At 32.7% G+C, this 23,943-nt stretch overlaps 2 protein-coding genes across 3 annotated transcripts; one reads left to right on the top strand and one right to left on the bottom strand.

Moving 5' to 3' along the window:
- The first annotated feature begins 12,205 nt into the window (after positions 1 to 12,205).
- On the top strand, positions 12,206 to 17,774 carry LOC111300327 (sodium/pyruvate cotransporter BASS2, chloroplastic-like). 2 transcript variants are annotated; one of them, XM_089747105.1, is made up of 13 exons: positions 12,206 to 12,837; positions 12,948 to 13,062; positions 13,678 to 13,795; positions 13,887 to 13,928; positions 14,011 to 14,124; positions 14,227 to 14,289; positions 14,670 to 14,797; positions 15,569 to 15,650; positions 16,080 to 16,131; positions 16,244 to 16,341; positions 16,469 to 16,627; positions 17,287 to 17,376; positions 17,448 to 17,774. In XM_089747105.1, exons 1-13 carry the CDS (start codon positions 12,723 to 12,725, stop codon positions 17,523 to 17,525), a joined length of 1,254 nt encoding a protein of 417 aa, XP_089603231.1. In that variant the 5' UTR covers positions 12,206 to 12,722; the 3' UTR covers positions 17,526 to 17,774. The 2 variants fall into 2 exon arrangements, with proteins under 2 accessions (XP_089603231.1, XP_089603232.1); XM_089747106.1 differs by lacking the exons at positions 16,080 to 16,131; positions 16,244 to 16,341.
- A 1,752-nt stretch (positions 17,775 to 19,526) lies between these two features.
- On the bottom strand, positions 19,527 to 22,481 carry GA3OX3 (gibberellin 3-oxidase 3). The gene is made up of 2 exons (XM_022896449.2): positions 21,978 to 22,481; positions 19,527 to 20,316 (listed from the first exon to the last, which is right to left on the bottom strand). Exons 1-2 carry the CDS (start codon positions 22,466 to 22,468, stop codon positions 19,743 to 19,745), a joined length of 1,065 nt encoding a protein of 354 aa, XP_022752184.2. The 5' UTR covers positions 22,469 to 22,481; the 3' UTR covers positions 19,527 to 19,742.
- Between the last annotated feature and the right edge of the window lie 1,462 nt (positions 22,482 to 23,943).

Raw genomic sequence — 23,943 nt, forward strand, 5'->3', positions numbered from 1 at the left:
TAATTATAAATAAAAAATTATATAGGTAGACGTAAGTAAACTTGATAATGTAAAACATAATATGATGACACGATATGAATATGATATGAATATAAAATATAAAAATGATATAATTTAAAATTTTAACAATAATTATATATAAATTTAATAAAATTAAAAAATATATTTTATATTGATGTAAATTATAATATATAATTTTTATATAAAATATGATATAAATATATAAATTTTAATATTTTATATTATATAAATACAATTCATCAAACCTACGTGTAAGCTTGGCCATGAAAGTTTACTTTTTACCCAGCTAGATCCTGTTGCATACCCCGCATTTTATTTCCAACCAAACACCTGGAGACTTTAAACACTAGCCCCCGCTGGTTTTTTTATTATTTATATTTTATATTTTATATTTTATATTTTTTGTTCGGTTTTAGCTTATAACTGTTTTTACTTTTTAAAAATGATCTTTGGATTTTATTTAGAGGGAACACCAAATTGAGGTTGTACTTGGATCGCTCCTCGGGTCCAAACCTTGAGAAGCTGGCCTAAGCCGACCCATTGGCATAGTCTTTTACTATAAGTATTGGAATAAAATATATTTTGAAATTAAATTTAAATAAGGATACATTATTTGTATTCAGTTAAATTAGGACTTCAATTGTGGTTGATTTTGAGGCTTAAAAGTTAGATTCATTTATTTTAAATTATAAGATGTGAAAAAATATATAAAAATTAATAAAATTATATATATAAATTTGATAAAAATAAAAAAAATATATTTTATGTTTGATATATCGATTCGAATTGTGATATAATTATTTTTATATTTTATATTATTTAATATAAAAAATATAATATAATACATAAATTGCTAAATTTATTAAAAACTTTAATCTAAGTTCATTAAAAATATAGGTTGAACTTACCAATGTGGTAACTTAATTTATAGATATGAGTTATTATTTCTCTTTGATAAAAAAAAAAAAAAAGAAAGAAAAAAATAGACTGCATGGTCATCAGTGATGTGGATGAAGTTAATGTTGAAGGATGACATCTTTTATACCATACTTCCCATTTTTCATTTGGTCTTACCTCTCAAATTTCCTTCAAGATTTTGCAATAAACAATCTCTGGAAAGAAAAACTCTGAGAGGAAGAGCATTATGACTCCAATTTAGAATCTCTATCAATTATTTTCTCGACCTTTACTATTTAAATTAGTTAAAGTGATGTACAAATTTTTTTTTTAAGGTCAAATCTTTGTTGCTTTCATGTTTTTCCTTATAAAAAAGGGACAATAAATTATTGAAATATCCATGGAATTACATATCAATTCATACCTGGATAATGTTCGTTCCTTGCACTAATAGGCACAGACAAACTGTTACTACCTAGGATAGCTAGCTAGGTTCTGATCGAACCAACGAATCCATCCGCTGCTACTGCCAATGACTTGAAACCAAATACTAGAATTTGCTTAACAGTTAACACAGCTGGTGAGTGGTGATTACAACTCAATTTAATTGTCAAAGTGGTGACAATGACTTGTTATAATTCAAGATTATTGGACATTCTGATCAGAAGTTGAGATTATATGCTCGTGATTTTTACGTCAAAAAATGTCATCAATCATTTCTTGCAAATAACCTTTCAATTCTCAATCAATTGTTAAGATTCTTTCATAATTTCCACTTTCATGGAGTTGTTGGATCTGCACATGCACATGCATGTGCAATTGTTTCTCAAGTCCTTTTGTTATTTTTAAATGTGCTGTGAGAATAAAGAAAAGAATTGTTGGCGTTAAGTTTCAAACTTAACTCCTGTTAGATATCACATTTTAAAAATAATCGTATGAATTATCTGAATTAAATTTTAAATTCAAATATAAGTAATTTTATCCTAGTACTTGTTAATTACCTGCAAATCATATCAGATAAGAATAATCAAGATAGCAGGTGAAGATGATGAATTGACTGCTGTTAATTTCATCAATCATCGAGGCCAACTGCATATAAGCTGCAGTAGAACCGAAACCCCTACCCTTAAAATCTGATCAGTACCTCAAAAGCATTCCTCCAATTAAATTTCCCTTGCTGATGATCTTCTATGCAACTATAACTAATCACCAATTCAATCATTTTCTGAATGTCTGTCTCAATTGCTTTACACCATGAAGCAGTTTAGCTTAGGTGCTGTAATCAGCAGCAGCAGATACACCTTTGATGTTTGGGTGTCCATGGACACTCTTAAAAATTGAAAAATATAGAAGTTTTAAGGAAAAATTTCAACTGAATACCTCAAAATTTTCTCATGGACACCTCAAAGATTGAAAAATAAGAAAATTTGAAAAAAAACAAAATTCATTGGACACCATAAAATTTTCTCATGAACGCCTATTTCGTTAACAAAATTAATAAATTTCATCAATAAAATTGATAAATTCATCTATAGATTTTTTTATATATTATAAGTGAATTCTCCAAAAAATTTTCTAAATCCGTCATTATTCGTTGACACATCCCCAAGCTGGGATGGAATCTGCATCTGACAAATGAAAGGGGACACTTTTTACTTTAATTTGTCGCAGATGGAAAAATCTTCCAGGCTATAAAGCACTGAGATTAGCAATTTAGCATAAGCAGAAGGACATGATTATAGTCATATCTTTGTTGTTGTTCACTGATATAATTCTAACATTTAACAACTCATCTCAATATAATTAGATCAAGTAATCCTGGTGCTAATTATAGAGAGCATCCTGTTGGAGAGCATCAATGTGATCCACAAGATTTCTCTTTAGAAATCCTAGCTGGGACGACTGAATTATGTTTCCTACACATCCTGGAAAAGATGAACAATCGGCTGAAACTAGAGTTGAAACGGGGGAGAAAGCACTCAGGAGTCAGGACCAAAATATGGAAGCGAATACACAAGAAAAAGGCTCCAACTTTGTTTTAAAAAAAAAGTGGAATTGCACGTAAAAGAGAAAGAAGCTCATAAAAGTCACAAACGAAAATGCTTTCTCAATGGAAAGACAAATGAATAATTGAAAGGGGCTCCACTCTGTTTGGCTTCAAAGCCTGCCATGAATTGGATAATGTAGCAAAGCAAGCAATGGAGGAGGATAATTCCTCGCACTAAAGAGGGCCAACATTGTCAAGTGCCTTCTTTGTTTTCCTGGCCATGCTTCTTTGGTGGACCGGGGAAGGAAGAAACAACAAAACCTTGTCTGCCAAAAGGCTTGACAACCTGCACAAGCACAGGTCTATTGAGTGGGAATGCACGTAAATGTAGAATTATAGAAACTATCGGGCAACAGGGGTTTGTTTTTCATTGTTGCCCCCATCTTTTTATGAGTCCGGCTGTTGCAACATTCTGGTCTAATTGTCTGATTGAACATCTGTATGAGAAAGAGACCATGACTGCATGTGCCCTGTGACTAAATCAACCCAACCGGACATGAATCTGCAAAACAACCATAAAAATTTGTAGATTAAAGCCGGAATGCTATTTGCCCAAATAATTTGAAGTAAAATACAAGTCTGCTCAGATCTCTCATTGTTTTTTCCTCATCTCTTCACCTACCCTTAAGTACTATACTCGAATCAGCCCACCTGAGTTCTACACTGTTTCAGTTTTTGGCTTCATTAATCTAAAAGCATTTGTTTGAACTTAGTCATAAATGTGTTTAGGATCGACTTTGTTATGGTTATCCTTAATGAGACATAAGCCTATACTGCTCAGATCTTGAGAAACTGAACATGGTCCCCATGGTCCACTCCATTCGTTTGTGTCACCAATGGGCTTGTTAGCCCAAACATTTGATAGTAAAGGCTGCGCTATTGAACTTGGGTTGATCATGCATTCATTGTATTTGTACTTATCACTACTGGCCCAAATGCCCTGAAATGTAGCCTATATAAACGAACTAATGCTGTCGCTATATTGTTAGAAAATTGAGAAGAATGGGAATCCTAGGTTTTAAATAGTACTCATTTAAAGGAATAGTGGTCAGTATTTAGCGGTAGCATACTTTTCGTCATTGTTATTTATCGCAATAGAGAGTGCACGGTCATTTATAAGTGTAACGGCTTTTAGCGTTAAATCGCGACATAATGAAAAATAACTATTATAACAGAACGCTGAAGCTGTTACTATTGCTTGTATTTATAGCTCCATACTAAAAGAAAAAAAAAATCCACTTTATATCCAGTCAATTCAATCAAAATTAAATTAATTTAAATCATCATCAATATAAGAAGATAGAATTGATTCAAAGTAATAAATAAATATTCACTAAAAATTACCAATTTTCTTTGTATGTTTTAACATTTTAGTTGGGGATGGTCACGAGAGAGTGTCCTATTATGGCTTCTGTGGGTGTTGGCTTCAGGTCTGTTATCATCCCCGATCTTTACTCTTGAAAGATATAGATAAGTGAGATTTTATAGTTGAAAATCTTGAGAAAGAGATTGTGATGATATAAAAGAAGCATAAGAGTGGTTTGTTTGGCTCGGGTCATGGTGTTTCTATTGAAGAAGAAAAATGGAAATAACCATGGGAAAATCAGAGATGGGGGAGGGGGGGAAGAAGCATAAGAATAAGCAAAATCTAGGAATCATCGAAAGAAAAACCAAAAAATCCCTTATAACAAAACCTTCCTTTATAAAATATGTTTGGCTAAAAACCTCTCTTCTATTTTGGTAATTTCATCTTTCTTTTTTCATAGTTAAATCTTTTAGCTTCATGCTTCTCTTCAAGCTATTCACAGTTTGCAGTGACACAAGTTGAGTATACTCTGCAATTGCCATTTTATTATGGATCATCTGCATCAGAGTTATGGACTTTTTGAGTATCTGAAACTTCAACTGTTGGTTCTGTCATGAAAATCTGAGGGAGCATCATTTCATCTGAGTCATCAGTATCATCTATTTCAACTGATTCGTCTGATTTGACAGTGTCCATGTGAGATTCAGTCTCAAAGGTAGATGAAAAAAATATCTTCAAGAGAGAATTGAGGAAGGTTGTCTTGTGCCATCTGGTGAAGTATTTCTGGAAGGGTTTGTGCAGGAGAAATCATAAGTTGTACAAGTTTTTGGTTTGGTTGTAGTGTAAGGTTTTGAGGTGTGGAACTTGAGCTTGGTTTTGGTTTTGAAGGTTGAGAAAGTGGTTGTTCTGCTACTCTTTTGGGTTTTGGATCAACTGATTGTTTTTCTTGAAATCTATGAATCCATTTTTCGGTTGTACCAAAAGAAGGTTGGTCTGGTTGGTCTGAGATAGAAGTGAAGTATTGTGTTGGTTGTGAGGATGTTGGGATAGATGTTGGGGAGGTTTGTACTGAAAAGGTGTGAAAAAAGGTTTTGGAGGTGAGGTTGGAGGATTGTATGGTTGAAATGGAGGAAGAGTATAGGCTTGGTAAGGAGTATCATGCATACCAGTGTGATATGGTGTGAAGATGTTGTAACTAGAGGCTGCTTGTTGTTGTTGTTGTTTCTGATGAAACTGATTTTGAAGGTCTGCAAGTTGAATCTTTAGGCTCTTCATTTCTTTCTCTCGTTCAATGAAAGCATAAGTGAATCCAGTGTTGGTTTCAGTCATATATCTGAGTCCTTGATCAAGTGTTCTTATCCTTGACTGAATTTTAAGAATAATATTTTGAAGATTGATAAGGCTCTGATCAAAGTGTTGACTGACTTGGTCTAACTTGTGTTCAATTCTGTGCAAGTATGAATTTTGCTGGATAAAATTTTCAGTCTACCAGTTTAAAACTACTTCAGCACGAGAAATACTTTTTTGGTTTTCATATTCATCTCTGTTAGTGAGAGTGGGGATTTTTGGAATGTGTTTGTATTGGTCTTTATGAAATTCTTGAAAAAGAGGGAAATCTGAGCTTTGGTAAGTTGGTTACATCATGAAGATTTGTGGTAAAGGTTTGGGTAAAAGTTGGGTGGAATTTTGGGTGGAATCTAGTTTTTGTATGGGTTGATTTGAGTAGGTTTGAGTGTGTGGTTTGTCTTTCTTAGGATAGATGACATAATAGTCAAACTTTCCTGAGGGTTCACCAAGGAGATCAACTTCAGGGTCTCTATTTTCATATCTTTCTTTGAGCTTTTGCTGGGAAGACTTTTTCTTCTTTTGCTTCTTTGGAATATCATCATCATCATCATCTAGGAAGCTTTTATATGCGTCTATCTGGCATTCTTTGCATTGACAGTTTATATCCCAATAACAATGTCCTTCTGGAGATCTATATGTATACATAGGATTTCCATCAGACTAAAAGTGTGTGACTGAAACATCAAAGAGATCAGCATGACGTCTTTGCATCATAAATTGTGTTGAAAAGATTGTTGGAGAAGGAACATCCTTTCCTTTACTGTGATCAAATTCAATTGTGACAGTACCATACTGATTTGTCTTGTAGGTTGGATCAAAATGTTCAATTGGTTCATCTTATTTCTAAATCTTTTGATAACTTGTCGTCCACATCTTTGGAAGAAGGGTGGCAAGTTTTTCATTGGACATTTACTTTAGAATATGAACATGTTTAGGAGTTCTGTCTGCTGTTTCCATTTTAACAAAAATTGCATCACTGGAGTATGAAAGAGGCAAGTTAATGGCATGATCTTGAACTCTATATGCCATCTGGTAGTGAAGGGTTATCTGGAGGCCTTTTATTTCTGTGCCTACGATCTGGACTTGAACTTTTAAAGCATCTAACAGGGTTGGATCATGAAGAGACATATTATAATTTGAGAAAACTGTGAAGAAGATAGTTTCTGCATTGAGTATCGTCTCAACGATTCTAAGGATTGCATGCTTGTAATCTTTAAATCTGGTGTCCAATAAGGCCATTCTGGTACAAACAGGAATTTCATTTCTGCCATGAAAGGTTAAGGCGATTCTGATAGCACCAAAGTGAATGTGAGTGTATCCTTGTTCTGACCACTGGTGAGGAAATTTTTCTAGGATCTGAAGAGTAACAAAGTGCTCTTGAGGTCCTGCTGAAAGAATACATTGATCAAAATTTATGGCTTGAACATACTCTTTTGGAGCTGGATATTTGGATTTTAAAAGAGTTTTTAAAGATCTAGTAAGAGAAGAGGAGGAGTTTGTGAAAGCTGTATAAGGATTTACAAGGGGTAAAACTGTTTGTTGGGTTTTTTTTTCTTCTGGAATGTAATCTACTTCATATAAGAACTTAAACTTAGAAGAAGAAGATTTTTTAAGTACATGAGATAGAGGAGAAGACAAACTAAAAGAAGATCTGAAAAAAAAAAGGTTGAGAACTAGAGTTACTTAGAGTAGATAGATCCATAAAAATAAGACTCTCTTTTGGTTTTTCCTTTTTCAACTTCAATAATTAAAATTTTAGAAACATGATTTTTTTCTCACTATCTTGGCAAGCTGCAAGCTCTGATACCATTTCTATACACAGTGGTAGGTAGTACGGTCAAGGCTCTAGCAACTGATACGACTTCAGTTTCGGGCTCTTCGGATGGTAAAGTCCTGACAATATTATCTGGTACTATGACAACAGCTTATAAATCGATCAAACTTGACAAGATAATACCAACCATAAGTGATCCATAGATCAGACATATAATCAAGGTATTCTAACCGATGTTCAAGACTCTGGCGCCTTCTTGGCTTTAACGTCGAACTGGAGGCTTGACTTTTATGGAGATATGTCTTTCACTATAGTAACTTACTATTAGTATGATTTTGGGGTAGTATAACTTTTCTTTGGCTAAAAACCTCTCTTCTCTTTTGGTAATTCTATCTTTCTTTTTCCATAGTTAAATCTTTTAGCTTCATGCTTCTCTTCAAGCTATTCAAAGTTTACAGTGATACAAGTTGAGTATGCTCTGCAGTTACCATATTATTATGGATCCTCTGCATAAAAAATTTTTGTTAATCTGTTAAACAGATCATTGATCCTTTTTTTCAATCAAAGAAAAGTTATACTGCCTCAAGATCATACTAATAGTAAGTTACTATAGTAAAAGATATATCTTCATAAAAGTCAGGCCCCCAGTTTGACGTTAAAATCAAGAAGGTGCCAGAGTGTTGAACACTGACTAGAATACTTTGATTATATGTCTGATCTATGGATCGCTTATGATTGATATTATATTGCCAAGTTGGATCGATCTACACACTGTTGTCATAATACCAGATAGTATTGTCAGGACTCTACCACTCAGAGAGCCCGAAACTGAAACCGTGTCAGTTGCCAGAGCCTTGGCCGTACTACCTGTTGCTGTGTATAAAAATATCGCTGTATATAGAAATGATATCAGAGCTTATAGCTTGCCAAGATAGTGAGAAGAAAATCATGTTTCTAAAGTTTTGATTATTGAAATTAGAAAAGAAAAAGCTAAAAGAGAGTCTTATTTTCATGGATCTATCCACTCTAAGTAACTCTAGTTCTCAACCTTCTTCCTTCAGATCTTCTTTTAGTTGGTCCTCTCCTCCATCTCTTATACTTAAAAAATTCTCTTCTTCTAAGTTTAAGTTCTTATATGAAGTAGATTACATTTCAGAAGAAAAGAAAACCCAACAAACAGTTCTACCCCGTGTAAATCCCTATACAGCTTTCTCAAACTCTTATCCTTCTCTTACTAGATCTTTAAAAACTCTTTTAAAACCCAAATATCTAGCTCCAAAAGAGTATGTTCAAGTCATAAAATTTGATCACAGCAAAGGAAAGGATGTTTCTCCTCCAACAATCTTTCCAACATAATTTATGATGCAAAGACGTCATGCTGATCTCCTTGATGTTTCAGTCACACACTTTTAGTTCGATGGAAATCCTGTGTATACGTATAGATCTCTAGAAGGACATTGTTATTAGGATATAAACTGTCAATGCAAAGAATGCCAGATAGACGCATATAAAAGCTTCCTGGATGATGATGATGATGATATTCCAAAGAAGCAAAAAAAGAAAAAGTCTTCCAAGCAAAAGAAGAAAGTCTTCCCAGCAAAAGCTCAAAGAAAAATATAAAAATGGAGACCCTGAAGTTGATCTCCTTGGTGAACCCTCAGGAAAGTTTGACTATTATGTCATCTATCCTAAAAAAGATAAACCACACACTCAAACCTACTCAAATCAACCCACACAACAATCAGATTCCACCCAAAATTCCACCCAACCTTTACCCAAACCTTTACCACAAATCTATATGATGCAACCAACCTACCCAAGCTCAGATTTCCTTCTTTTTCAAGAATTTCATAAAGACCAATACAAACACATTCCAAAAATCCTCACTCCTACTGATAGAGATGAATATAGAAACCAAAAAAGTGTTTCTAGTGCTGAAGCAGTTTTAAACTAGCAGACTGAAAATTCTCTCCAGTAGAATTCATACTTGCACAGAATCGAACATAAGTTGGATCAAGTCAGTCAACATTTTGATCAGAGCCTTGTCAATCTTCAAAATATTATTCTTGAAATTTAGTCAAGGATAATCACAGTTGATCAAGAACTCAGATATATGGCTGAAACAAACACTGGATTCACTTATGCTTTCACTGAACGAGAGAAAGAAATGAAAAGCCTAAAGATTCAACTTGTAAACCTTCAAAATCAGTTTCGTCAGAAACAACAACAACAACAAACAGCCTCTAGTTATAATATCTTTACACCATATCACACTGGTATGCATGATACTCCTTACCAAGCGTATACTCCTCCTCCATTTCAACCATACAATCCTCCAACCTCACTTTCAAAACCTTTTTTCATACCTTTTTAGTACAAACCTCCCCCAACATCTTCACAACCAACACAATACTTCACTCTTATCTCAGACCAACCAGACCAACCCCTTTTTGGTACAACTGAAAAATGGATTCACAGATTTCGAAAAAAATAACCAGTTGATCCAAAACCTAAAAAAGTAGCAGAACAATCACTTTCTCAACCTTCAAAACCAAAACCAAGCTCAAGTTCCACACCTCAAAATCCTACACCACAACCAAACCAAAAACCTATGCAACTTATGATTTCTCCTACACAAACCCTTTCAGAAATACTTCACCAGATGGCACAAGATAACCTTCTTCAGTTCTCTCTTGAAGATATTTTTTCATCTACCTTTGAGACTGAATCTCACATGGATACTGTCAAATCAGATGAATCAGTTGAAACAGATGATACTGGTGACTCAGATGAAATGATGTTCCCTCAGATTTTCATGACAGAACCAACAGTTGAAGTTTCAGATGATACTCCAGAAGTCCATAACCCTGATGCAATAGATGCTGAACAACACCCTCATCCACAACAATCACATGTTCCTCCTTCAACATCAAAGTTCTCAATTTTTACCATTGATGATGTTCCTCCTTCAAAATGGCCCTCAAGATTTCAAGAATTCTTAGCATGGGGACTCGTTGAATTAAACTCTCATCCCAATGTTACGATGAACATAGTTTTGATCAGATTTGTTTCCAGACTAGTTGAAACTCTGAAAAATTTTTGGGACAATATTGGTGAATACAGACAACTTCAATTTCTTCAATGCCCAACAATCACAGAAGCTGTCTTTCAATTTGTAGCAATCTTTTGTGGACAAGAAACTCACAGATTGAAAAAAATCAGAGAGCAATTCTTCAGACTAAAATGCTGTTCTCTCCATCTAAAATACCTTGACAGACACTATCAATAATTCTCTCAGTATTTTTACATACTTGACGGATTCGATGATGTCAACTTAAAGCAAGCATTTCTTAATTCTGTTCCAAAAGAACTTGCTCAACAAACAAGGACCTAGTTGAACCTCAGATCTCTTGATGTTAAATCTATTGGAGATATCTACAAGATGATGTTGAAAGCACTTGATAAGATTTGCAAAGAGCACAAATACATCAAAACCTTGGTGCACAACTCCAAAAAGCTAGAAAAACCATGTTTTTACTCCTCATCAGGACTTCAAATCATATGTTCTTCCAAAGATCCCACATGTTTTTGCAGCAACAAGAAAAAGAAGCATTTCAGAAGATTCAGACCTTCCAGACCTCCAATAATTTGCAGACCTAGACATAAGAAGTTCTTCAGATATGCTGATAAACCCAGAAGATTTTAAAGATTCAAATTTGCAAGAAAGAAGAAAGATCCAAAGATCAAAAGCTCAAAATGTTTTATCTGTGAAAAACCAAGATATTTTTCAAAGAATTACCAAAAGTCAGACAAAAAGTTAGTCAAGATGATCCAAGACATTGCTAATATCTCAAGTATCAATCTCTCAGATGATGATCTTGAATCAATTTTCTCCCTTGATGATGCTCATTTATGACACGAAATCGAAAGTGATTTTTGACTTTTATTGTTTAGGTAAAAATCTAAAGAGAGAAAGACAAATGGATGGTGAAAAATTGATATTTTAATAATTTTTTTTATAATTTAAATGAAAATTAAAGGGTAATTGAGTTGTTAATTATTTTAAAAAGTTTAAGAAAGCAAATTTGGAAATAGGAAAATTTGAAAGGCTTGTCATTTATGGGTTTTTAAAAGTTAAAATTAATTTTTTATGTTCTCTTTCTTTAGATAAAAATTTTGAAAAGGAAAAAAAAATTAAGAGAAAAAGACACAAGATTTGTGAGAAATGGACATTTGAAAAATATTTTTGAATATTTGAGAGAGAAATATACACAATAAATAATGAATTTTATTTTCATAACTTTAATATATGTTTTATTCTCATTTAAAAATATTAATCTTAAATGATTAAAATTTGGTATTACTTATGTTATTTTAATTGTTTTTATATTTTTTGTGTTTGATTTAAGTTAGATTGAGAAGTATCTTATTAATTAATATATTAAAACTTTCGGTTATTATTTTTCTAATTAATTTAAAATTAATGACTTTAATTTTATATATTTAAAAAATATAATTTTACATATAAAATTAATATTTTAATCTCATGTATTTATATTTGTCATGATTATAAAATTTATGGATTTGCATATTGAACATTTTTAAATATGCATATTACCGAAATATATTAAAAAAATAATAATTTATTTTATCATATAAGTAATAATTTAAAATGTCATGAATTATTTTAGATAATATAATATAAGAGTTTTCATAAATAAAATTATTATTTTCTCAAATTTGGTGAGTTGTGCAACAATAAAAAAATTTACAATATAATAAATGTGATGATCATTATTTCTTTTGTTATATCCGAAATTACGATAAACGATTCCTAGTCAAAAACTTAACAGCTACTGCAATTTAAAACCGCAGGCAATCAACAAGCAGATTTGCAAAGAGCAAACCGGGCGCAGCAATGAAACTTGAAAATGAAAACATTGAAAGTCCAAGTCCACGCCGAAAAGCATGTTTTTGATAGATCATAATCACGAGAAAGATATAGCACATCATATTTTCGTTTTGACGGTTACAGCTCCAGAGAAGTGGGAGTTCACAAGTTTACGCAAACGACAACTGGCAGTGAATTTGTCAACTCACATATCAGGAGTCAGCGGCAAAAAGTTGATGTCTTAAGCCAGAATTTGGGTGAACCCATTTTGTGCATACGTGTGGTTCCTCGGTTTATACGACATCGATAACCCATTTGTGAATTGTCCCCTTGTAGCTTGGAGTAACCAGCCAGCGGCAAAATGAAATTACTCAAAAACCCTCTACCCTTCTAAACCCTGCCTTATTTTGATCAAAGCTTTCTATTTTTGTGTTTCACGATGTCATCTTTGTCTAGATTCGTTGTCAAAGATTACAATCTGCAAACATATGATGCTATATGTAGAAGACCCTTGTATTTGATTCCTGCTACAAGGCTACAGCCAGCTCATCCGGGTATGTTTTATTTTTGTTCGTGTTTTATTTATTGCTTTTTGGGTTGTCTATAGTCACTTGTTTATCACATGGGTTTATTTGTGATTTCTGTGCTTTATATGAATGTTCAGATGTTAGAGCTGGAGTATCTGTGCCTGAGAATGGGATAGGTTGGGCAATCCAACGAAAGCCAAGTAGTCCCCTAGTTGCTCTTGCGGCCCCTTCCTCCATCATTCCTGCTTCAAGGTACTTTCTGAGAACCAAGTGTTTGATTTGATTGAATTTCTTTCATACAATGCTCGAGAATGCATGTTTCAGTGTTAAATTCATTGCTTTGACCACGAGAAAGAAGCAAAGCCAGCTAATTTGATCTGATAATTACAGGGGTGACTGTTTAAAAAAAATGTTTAGAGCGCATGCCGTTTTATACTTTTTTGGCTAGGGAGGAAAGTAAGGATAGTAAAATTGGTTGCCTGCAAGAACCTTGCAAGGTGGCTAGTTTGTTTTTGTTGTATAAATAAGGTTCTGTAACCCCTGGTCCCAAGTTTGTTTCACTATCTCATACAAATTGGTGAATCCAGTTCTCTATCCCAACATTAACTTGCTTTTTTCTGCTACTTGGACACCTGAACTTAGATTACCCTGTTCCTTTGGTCTTATTGCTCCTTTACCAATGACTACTCCTGGCTTTGGTACCTGTTGTATCTCATTTTCAGCTCCAATATTCATGGATTTGGGTTCTAATGTGAGGCAATCTCAGATTTTTTTTTCTAATGTATCAAACCCACTATTTGTTGATGTATGGATTCCCATTTTGTGCATTTTTAGAGTCCTTAAGAATGATTTGATCTCTATATCCAGGAATTCCAGAGTTGTGTGCAAGGCTGCAGCAAATGTATCCGGAGATTTTCCTACGCCAAGTGGGATGAACCAGTATGAAAGAATGATTGAAACTTTGACAACTCTTTTCCCTGTGTGGGTGTGTGTTCGATTTTGTTAGTGTATTTAATAAAACTCCAGCTGATATTTTTATCTTTAATTTTACATTATAACTTTGATTTAATGAACAGTTTATTCTGGGAACTATTATTGGTATCTACAAGCCAGCTGCGGTAATTTTCAGGCCTCTGCTGCTTTTAGTGAATGCTGATTCAAATGTTGCTTAGCTACCTAACCATTTATTCCCTCTTAAAGGTAACATGGTTAGAGACAGATCTTTTCACCATTGGCCTAGGTTTCCTCATGCTTTCAATGGGATTAACATTAACCTTTGAGGATTTCAGACGCTGTCTACGGAACCCATGGACTGTAAGGCAAAATATTCACTTGAGTTAATAGACTGCTGATAAAACAAAAATGATCCTGTTTTAGTGTTTACATGGTTAAGAGCATTAGTTTCCAATTTTGCAGGTAGGTGTAGGATTTCTTGCTCAATACGTAATCAAGCCTATGCTAGGATTTGCTATTGCAATGGTAATCCAAAATTTGCCTTTGCATCAGTACCCTCATTTCTGGCTGGTTGAGTTCTACTTATCGTGGAAACAGAATTCATCATCATAACAAGAAGACATGAGACTTTACTTCAAAAAATGATGTCCCTTGTATTATTTTATTTGAGTTATAGAATACTGGTAAAATTTTTTGTGATATTAATAGATTGAGGAATCTCCCAATAAAGAGGTTGGATGAAGACTGCAGAAAATATGATATATGTTGTCCAAATTTGGCTTTTGAAATGAAAGTCAATGTAATTTAGATTGCACTATGTAGAATGTGATTCATCATCATTATAGGGCTTTCTAGTAGGCTCGTATGAATAAATGAGTGCTGAACAACATCTATGTGATTTTCAGACTCTGAAACTTTCTGCTCCACTTGCAACTGGTCTTATTTTGGTCTCATGCTGCCCTGGTGGTCAGGCGTTAAATGTTGCAACCTATATATCTAGGGGGAATGTAGCACTCTCTGTTCTCATGACAACGTAAGATCAAACTGCATCCACCCATCTAAATGCTTTTTATTGATAGAGTAGTCTTATGATCTTTTAACTACATAATAAACCTTTTGTAACTTTTCATTTGATATCCCTTAAGTTTAACTTTGGTTCCAAAATTTGTTTCTTCTCTCTATCTCTCTCTCTCCCTCCCCCCTAAGGGAAAGGTGTAAAAACTATCTTTTGACTATGAAGGTCTTTGGCAGATGTTAATTCAACAAAAATTCATTTGTGTATCCGGCTTTTGTTTCACTTATGTTTCTAAGGTAGAGGAATCGAGATTAGCATAGAACTAGCTAGAGTTTATAGATGTTTGTGGGAAAAAAATGGCCTTAGTATGATGATATTTCAGTAGGGTATTTCAGATATTTTTACCAGAGAAAAAGGAATTATGTGCATCATGCTTATGAGAAGAAGTATAAGATTATTAGCAATGAAGAAAATTTTCTTGATGTTTTTAGGCTCCATTTGGTAAACATCGAGATTGCTAGTAATCGATGCTTCTATTTTCAAACAATATAGAACTGCATGATAAATATCTGGAGTATATGATGATGACCTAGTTTTTATTTGGCTATACTTTAACCTGCATGGCTGAAATGATAGCTAATAGGACAACTTACATCAAATATGCTTTACCTTTGTATTTAAGGAAGCTTTATAACTTATGAAGTAAAATATTTATAACACTTTCAATATTTCTGAAACTTGAAATTAAACAACTTTCAAGCTCCCCAATTTCTTCTGGAATTTTTGCAGATGTTCAACTATTGGAGCAATAGTTATGACACCCCTCCTCACGAAGCTTCTTGCCGGTCAGCTTGTTCCTGTTGATGCTGCGGTATGTTTATTCTTATTTTTTTGTTTGCCTTTATGGATAGTAATTGGCAAATACATGAAGCATGAGACAACTGACGATGTAGAAGTCAAAGTAGTCAATATCTCTTGCTTTATTATGGTGACTGACGTACACAGTAATGGGACCAGCCTCTTTGGTTTCTCTTCCAAATTTTTTGGACTGATTCATCGGTCGAAACTTTAAGGCGAAACAAATCAGGTGGATGCAAAAGAAATTTAGAAAATATCTACACCTTATTACATAATAGTGGTGATAGATTAGGTAAACAAAATAGTGATCATAGAAATTGTAGAACCTAAGTGAGAGGTAGAGTATAAGATCTCAAAGTGACATCTACGTAAATTTAAAGTATATAACCTTCATTTAGGTGATTCCACTAATGTAAAGATTTTTTTCCAAAAATCTTTGTAGGGTCTTGCTATCAGCACTTTTCAGGTTGTGTTAGTACCAACAATTGTTGGAGGTGACAAACGATTATTGTTCTTATCTGTTATTATTGGTTGCACTTCAATTATCATGAAGTCTAAGGAATCTTGACATACAATCATATGATTCTAATGTCTTCTTTGTGGCAGTCTTGTTCAATGAATTCTTTCCCAAATTCACTTCAAAAATAATCTCAGTAACTCCATTAATTGGAGTTATTCTCACTACTCTACTTTGTACAAGCCCTGTAAGTTCTGAGGATTTTTCGTGAAGTATATTTACAATATCTTAAACTTTAATATTCACGTTATGCGCTCCCGTTGAAAGCTTCTTTCCACGTAAAGAATTAACATAGATGTCGTTTTAATACTAAGATTGGCCAAGTATCTGAAGTCTTGAAAGCCCAAGGAGCTCAGCTAATATCGCCTGTAGCTCTCCTACATGCTGTCGCATTTGCCCTTGGTTACTGGATTTCAAAAATATCATTTGGTGAATCCACTTCTCGGACCATATCCATTGAATGTGGTATGCAGGTAGGCGTTTCTTCATTACTATCAAGACATTAGATTTCTTAAACTTTTTAACGTTTAACATTTTCATGAATGATTATTATGTTATATCTGTGATGATATTGGGGATGATAAATGCTCGATATCTTCATTATACAAAAACCTTTATAATCACAACATTAGAACTGCTATCTTTGACGAGTGTTACTGTCCTTGTGCATAAGCAAGACATAACTCGCATGACCAATTCATGAAGCAGCTTTTCGGATGGTACATTCTTCTGTTTTAAATCTCTAATGTATCATATTCTTTCTCAGAGGATTCTGTGTCATTTTATCTGGACAATTTCTTAAGCATCTGTTATTTTGTCATTTGCACCTGATATGCTTGGTCTTTTTTTTCCCTGCAATCACGGTCATCTAAAAGAGAAGGAAAAAGTTTTACAGTCCTGAAAATAACTTAGTATCTCATGGCTCCAAACTAGGTGCAATTTACCAGATATTATTAAATGTGCCACAGTTTCCTGTCCATCTATTCCGCTTTCACTATTCGTGGAGCTTTTGTGATTAGACATTCCCTATTGCATGTCCCTTGGTGACTTTGTCATGTCGACTTCATCAAATATGCTGTTATTCACCCGATAACAAATGTGATTAGTGATGCTGTTATTCTGTTTTATGTAGAGCTCTGCACTTGGTTTCTTGCTTGCCCAGAAACATTTTACCAATCCCCTAGTCGCTGTTCCTTCTGCAGTTAGTGTGGTTTGCATGGCGGTATGACACTTTTTGCTCTCTGGTTTCTATTTACTTCCTACAAACCTTGACTTCTTTTCAACTTCTTGCAGCTTGGTGGGAGTGCTCTTGCTGTGTATTGGAGGAACAGACCACTTCCTGTGGATGACAAGGCTGATTTTAAAGAATGACAAGTTTTCACCAATATTCTTTTCTTGTATCTTTTGATCTTAGAGATTTTTTTTTCCATTTTTTTGTAGGAAAGTCAGTTGTTGGATAGGATGAATTTTAGTAGAAATAAAAGAAATATAAGTGACTATAATCTTAAGTTTGTGTATTGAGCTTAGTTCAAACTCGAAGTTCAAGTTTGATTCGAACATTGAATTTAATTAAATATTTATTACTTTTACTTTAATATAATTAAAATTTTAATTTGATTTTTTTTTAATCTCAATTATTATTAACAAGTCAGGTTTGAATTTAGTTAAGTTCGAATTTGAATAAATTCGATTAATTTATTTGAAAATTACTAATATACTTGCTTTTTTATTTTGGAGTAAATTATATAAATATATTTTATAATTAAATTTGATATGAGTTTGTCGTATGAGATTTAAAAAGTGAAATTTAATCACTCCAAAATATATATTCGTGTTAGTATTTTTTGGACCTTGTCATAAAATGATAAGAACACTCTTATTGCTATAAAATCCATGACTTGTTCTCGAAACATTCGAAATAAAAAGCAAAATTTTGTTACTTATAATCAAATCATCTCATTTGAAAGAAATCAAATGTTTTCACTAAATTATAAAACCAAAAAAACCTTTCAATTTTGATTAAAAAAAGTTTTTTGAGGTGAAGATTTAGGCAAAAATCAATAGAAAATTTGTTGAAACGGTGGTGGTCGAAGTACTTTGACATCATTCGATAAAGAGTAAGGCATGATTACTGTATATTGAGCAAATTTTTACAATCTAGGTATGTGCAATTTTTATTTTCAGTTCATTAAAATTAGTTGAAATATTTCGTTTAGAGTTTATTAAATTTAAAAAATTTAAAATTTTTATATTGTGAATAATTAAAATATAGATATGTTATATAACTTTTATATACGAGTTATTTTTTATCAAGTTTAAATAGCTTAGAATACATTACGATATAATAGTTTTATTGATATTGTAATGTAAGTAATAACTAAACATTTACGAGAAATCTACAAATGTTTGCACTTTAAAACTGAAAATATTCTAATTTGCACAAAAATAAAGAAAAAAATTGCAAATAAAATGCCTAAGGAAATGGATGATGATAGCTACGAGTAGGGTTGCAATTTTAGTTTTTTACTGTCAACAATGGTTAAATATACATTTTTAAAATAGACTTCAAAATTACGTAAAATAAGAATTTGTTTTTACATCAGTGAAACGGGAATAAAACAATTGAATTTTATCTTGGTGGGTCATTTATCTGTATTCCTCACAAGCTCTGGGAAGGGCGGGATGTTGCACGAGTTGATCATTTTCCCTGATTATCATTTTTTCAACTACAAGAGTGGGTTATCATGTTTTTCGGCTGTTGTGGGTATATTGCTTTGTACTGCCAATGTTCCATGCGAGATGCATTGCTTTGCTTAATTTCTTTCCAATTTTTCCTATTCAAACGACTGATTATTGTTATGCTTATGACCTGGAATGACGGCGTTCGCAAGACTCTGGAACATGACCGAGAACAAGACATTGACACTAAATGCAGATGAGAAGCTAGTCTCTGCCTTGGCGGTATCCAATGTCACTAGCATGGTAAACTCAGCTAGTCATGACAAGTTTGTGAAACTCTGGAAGTGATCGACCCCGGTTTTCTCGACTTTTCTGTCGATGGGCATAGTCTTTTCACTATATGTATATGCAGATAACAAGGTTTTCTGACAGGTCTGTTGTACTTGTTCTTCAATTCTTGTCAATAGTTTCAAAAGGAAAAGGGGTTTTACATTTTCTCCACCAAAAATGTCATCCTAAACTAGCCTCGTTTAATTTTAAGGTTTCATATCTTTTATCAAAGTTATTATTGTTCATTAAACCGAAATACAATGAATATAAAATTTAATTTGATTAATTTATGTGATCATTTTTAAAAAATAATATTTAAATAATTTAGATATCTATAATTATTTCTTTTAATCTCCAAGTCATTGTTTTTTCTTAAAAAAATTAAATATAGTGAAAAATGATATTGATTTGAACTAAATCGAATATGTGTATTATTTTATCATACTTAAAAGAAGTTTTGGACAATTTTCCTACAATACTTTTAACCATCTCAATTCAGTTGAAACATTTCATAGTACTAAAATTGTAGGATAACAGTTATTTCCTTCCTCTGGTTTTAGCTAGTGCCAAAATGTAAATTCAAAGACGAATCGACTCAAGTGCCTTGTTAAAATGTTTTGACTTGGCTTCAAGGTACTCCTTCCATGTCACCGGGCGATATAGTGGGGGATGAGCATGGTCGATCAACTTCCTTAATGGTGAGACCTTGACCTCCCGTGGTGGCCCGTAAAAGTATGCTGTCGACACTCGGTGGTGCGTGTTGTTCACAACTGCACGATGCAACACAGGCTTGAACTTGCCATTGGAGACGATATGCATCAAATCACCAACACTGACCACCAAGGCGCCCTCAACCGGCTCCACTGCCACCCACCCTGCACCATCTCTGCAGACTTGGAGGCCACTAACCCAGCCTTGGTAAAGCAAAGTGAGCAGAGATGAATCTGTATGAGGGGCTAAGCCCATGGCTCGGCCTGGGTCCGGGCACACTGGATAGGAGTTCAGTTGAAGAACGCATGTGGTTTGGTCACAACCATTTTTGGGCTCAAACCATTTCACATCTTCATGAGTTAAGCCCAAGGAGCTAAGCATTGCTGCCACTATTTTCTCGCTTAATCCTTTCATCTTCGCCTGGTAATGTTCCATTACCTCACTGCACGAAACCAGAATCACAAACAAATCATGCCATAAATATATATTCTATCTGAAAACAGACAAAAAAAAAAGATTTTACAAATAGAAAATGAAAAGAATAAAGAAAAATTATTCAGACTAATAAAACAAGAAACATATCAAAGACAACCAGTGAAATATTGCAGAAGCCTTAAAGCTTCATTATTCGCAAAGTGTATCTCGAACAAAATAACACAAATAAAATATATACAAAAAAAAAAAAAAAAAACTTGTTGGTTTTGTCCAATTGTGTCCTGAAGGCAAACTTCTCTTTTTTTTTTTTTTTCAGGATTTCTTTTAGTTTTGATGAAAAGGATTATTCCATCTCAGCTGTCAGCCATGGAGGGATGCCAGGGTCACAAAAATCTTACTAGCACAAATTAACAATTTTGCTAATGCATATGAAGCGGTGGAGAGGAAAATGTGAATTTAAAAATTACCTTTGAGAATTGGCAACAAGATAATTACTAGTAGTAGCTCTTATTTTCTTTTCTTGCCTCTGGTATTCTTAATAGTGGCATGTATATAGAGAAGCAAATTAATTTATGCTTAATTACTGCTTTAGGTTTAAGCAGCTAAAAAATAGAGATTCAATAACGAAGCAAATGAAATTTCAGTACAAAATTTAATTTAATTAATTCGAACAATCATCTTTAAGAGATAATATCTAATAAAATCTGTGATTCAAATATTAATATTTATAATCTTTTTTTTATGCTTGTACTGCGATTTTTCCTAAATTATATATATAGATTATGAGCTAGTTGGAGTGTACGTGAAAAGAATTGTATAAATAATGCACGAACTTTTTCCTAAGTTTTCTGCCACCATTCACAACATGTTTCCTTTGATAGTAACGAAATTCCATACAACCCACATTCACCGAGCCATCCACTTTTTGTTTTGTTTTGTTCTTTTTTTGGCCATTTATAGCCAAACCATCCCTTATATTCCACCACAACATATTAATAGTGAAATTCTTCCGTCTGGATTTAAATTAGGGTTTCGTTAAGAAACTTAAAATGAACATATATATATATATATGGATAAAAACTTAGGAATAATTCTTAAGTGCAATTCATTTGAGTTTTTAATAAAAAAAATAAAATAAAATATTAACATATCAGTTTGTTAAATAGACAAAGCATATCAAAATTTTAAATGATGTTTTAATACTTTATTTAATAGACATTGTTGTGAAATGTACCCAAAATAATTAAGACATCGTGAAAATTATGACGAAAATTTCACAATTATAATAATTACTAGTTAAATCTTGTGTAAAATTTTTAGAGATATTTACTTGCATTCATGTACTAATAATTATGTAAAATTGAATCATGTGTGATGAAAAAATGAAAGAGAGAAGACAAAATATAAAAATAATAATATTTTTTTATAATTAAATTGATTATTAAGAATTAAAATAGATTCTAAATTTAATTTTCAAATCAATATTATTTGGTTGCTCTATTTGTATGCATATTTTACCCGTTATCAGAATTTTTTTCAATTTAATTTTTATTTAATATTTTTAATAAAAAATTTCATTTAAGAAACTTTATTTAAGCCTTTTCTTCGAAATATATATGAACCACAATTTTTGTAATCGTGACAGCCGAGCATGCAGAATGCACGTACCAGAATTTGGAATGATCTTCAGGCCAAAGTTGGCTAGCATGTTCCACTGGGGACCCTATAATGGAGAAACCCTCTGACCACATCAGCTTGGGAAAGAAGGGGGAGATGCGGGGCAAGCCATACCCGGTGAAGCCCTCCGGTGACCGGACAGCCAGTAGCTTGCGTTCCGCGGGCAGCGAGAACAGCCGCCGAGTTTGACACTCAATTTCATAAAAGAAACTAACGGGAATGCCATGGTTGGTAACTTGAAACACTCCCCATTTCTCACAGGCATGTCTTACGAGGTTAAACACATCCGGTTTGGCAAGGTCAATGATGGGCAAAGGTTCTTCGGTAAAAGGGTCAATCAACTGGTGATCATCAATAGGCAAGGTCGTCTTCCATGCATGGGAATCTGGGAGTTTAGGGACATTGTTGAAGTCTAATGGAACGACATGTTTGGGATGGGAAGGGCTGGATTTGAAGGTTTGGGATGATGGGATTGATTCCATGGTCGGATTTATTTCATATGCAAAAAACAGGAGAAATTTGTTGGTGAAGTGAGGATGGTTTGTAAGTTAGTGGCATACATAGACAGGACAGAGACAGGGGCTTGTTTGACTGTTGTCTTGCTTGAATTGTCTATATGCTAAGTTGATATTGCTATCGGTAAGTGCAAGCCCAACATCTGTAGGGAGCAAATGTAGGGTATGGAACTTTTTTTGTCTTTTCCCTTTCTGGGTCTTGAAGGACAAGCTGCAATATTTTATGTGATTACATTTTTTAAATTTCCTTTTGAAAGAGCTGTTTGAGTTATATTTGATATATAATTAATGTATAAATTTTAGATATTGATAATGAATCAAACGATAATAATTTATTAATAAGGTGAATTAAATAATAACATTTTATTATTAAGTAAATTTTTTAAAAAATTTTAATTTATGTATATTTATTTTAAAGATTCATATTTACTCATTAATAAAGTATCATAATTTAATTTATTGATAATATATCAAATTTATATGTTGACAATGTATCAAATATAAATTCATATGCCTTCATGTCTTTCCTCTTTTATCTTTCTATTTCTTTTCATTCACACCCTATTTGTTAAAGGAAAAGAGAAAGGAAAAGAAAGATTTCATGATTTCTGTGGTTTGATAGAATGAAAATATCAAATATGAAGATGAAAAAAAAGAGAGTACATTTACATATTTATTTTCCTTTATAATCAAATCCTTCTAAATATATATAAAAAAAATTCATTCAACTTAAATTAATAATTTTATTTATAACTTTATCTTAATTTATATCTTTTTTTTTTATTATTTTCTATCTTTCATGCCAAACACAATTAAAATGAAATGACTTCTCTTCCTCTCTTTTCTATTTTCTTTTGTTACCTCTGTCTTTTCCTCCACTTTTTTATTTCCTACTAAACATAATGTTAAGTGACAATAATTTACTTAGATTTAACATTTTAAATACAACACACTGATATGATACGAAAATAATATAAAAAATATAAAAATAAAACAATTTAAAATTTTAATAAAAATTATGAATTTAAAAAAAATAAAAAATATGCTTCATATTTGACATATAGAAAAACAAATATCACATGAATATATGAATTGTCATGTTTAACTTTAATACACAAATATTAAAGATGAGATCTTTAAAAAAATTTTTGAAAGGCAGATAATTTAATTAAATGAAATTAAAAGAAAATTTGAAACAAAAATTAAGAACAATAAGAGAAGATAAAAAAAAACAACATCCCAATTAAAATCAAGCCACCAAAGCACATGACCGAGAAACCCCATACAATAGAGTTTGCCTTCCGAAAAATATGTTTGAATAAAATACTCTTGAAGTTGCATTACTATGGTGAATTAATCAATTTATAAATAACAGATATATCAAAATTCAATAAATTATTATCATATCAAATAAGACAAATAGATTAGACAAAAGTAATTCT

Source organism: Durio zibethinus, chromosome 18, assembly GCF_047325235.1.
Source record: "Durio zibethinus cultivar Kanyao isolate XHJ-2024 chromosome 18, ASM4732523v1, whole genome shotgun sequence".
NCBI lineage: Eukaryota > Viridiplantae > Streptophyta > Magnoliopsida > Malvales > Malvaceae > Durio > Durio zibethinus.

What these genes read in the sequence shown, in the direction of transcription:
- LOC111300327 (XM_089747105.1), top strand. Translation starts at nt 12,723, where the DNA reads ATGTCATCTTTGTCTAGATTCGTTGTCAAAGATTACAATCTGCAAACA. An exon ending in CAACTCTTTTCCCTGTGTGG is followed by an intron (nt 13,796 to 13,886) that starts GTGTGTGTTCGA and finishes TTTAATGAACAG; the next exon opens with TTTATTCTGGGAACTATTAT. An exon ending in CTCTACTTTGTACAAGCCCT is followed by an intron (nt 16,342 to 16,468) that starts GTAAGTTCTGAG and finishes TTTAATACTAAG; the next exon opens with ATTGGCCAAGTATCTGAAGT.
- GA3OX3 (XM_022896449.2), bottom strand. Translation starts at nt 22,468, where the DNA reads ATGGAATCAATCCCATCATCCCAAACCTTCAAATCCAGCCCTTCCCAT. An exon ending in GAAGATCATTCCAAATTCTG is followed by an intron (nt 20,317 to 21,977) that starts GTACGTGCATTC and finishes GGTTTCGTGCAG; the next exon opens with TGAGGTAATGGAACATTACC.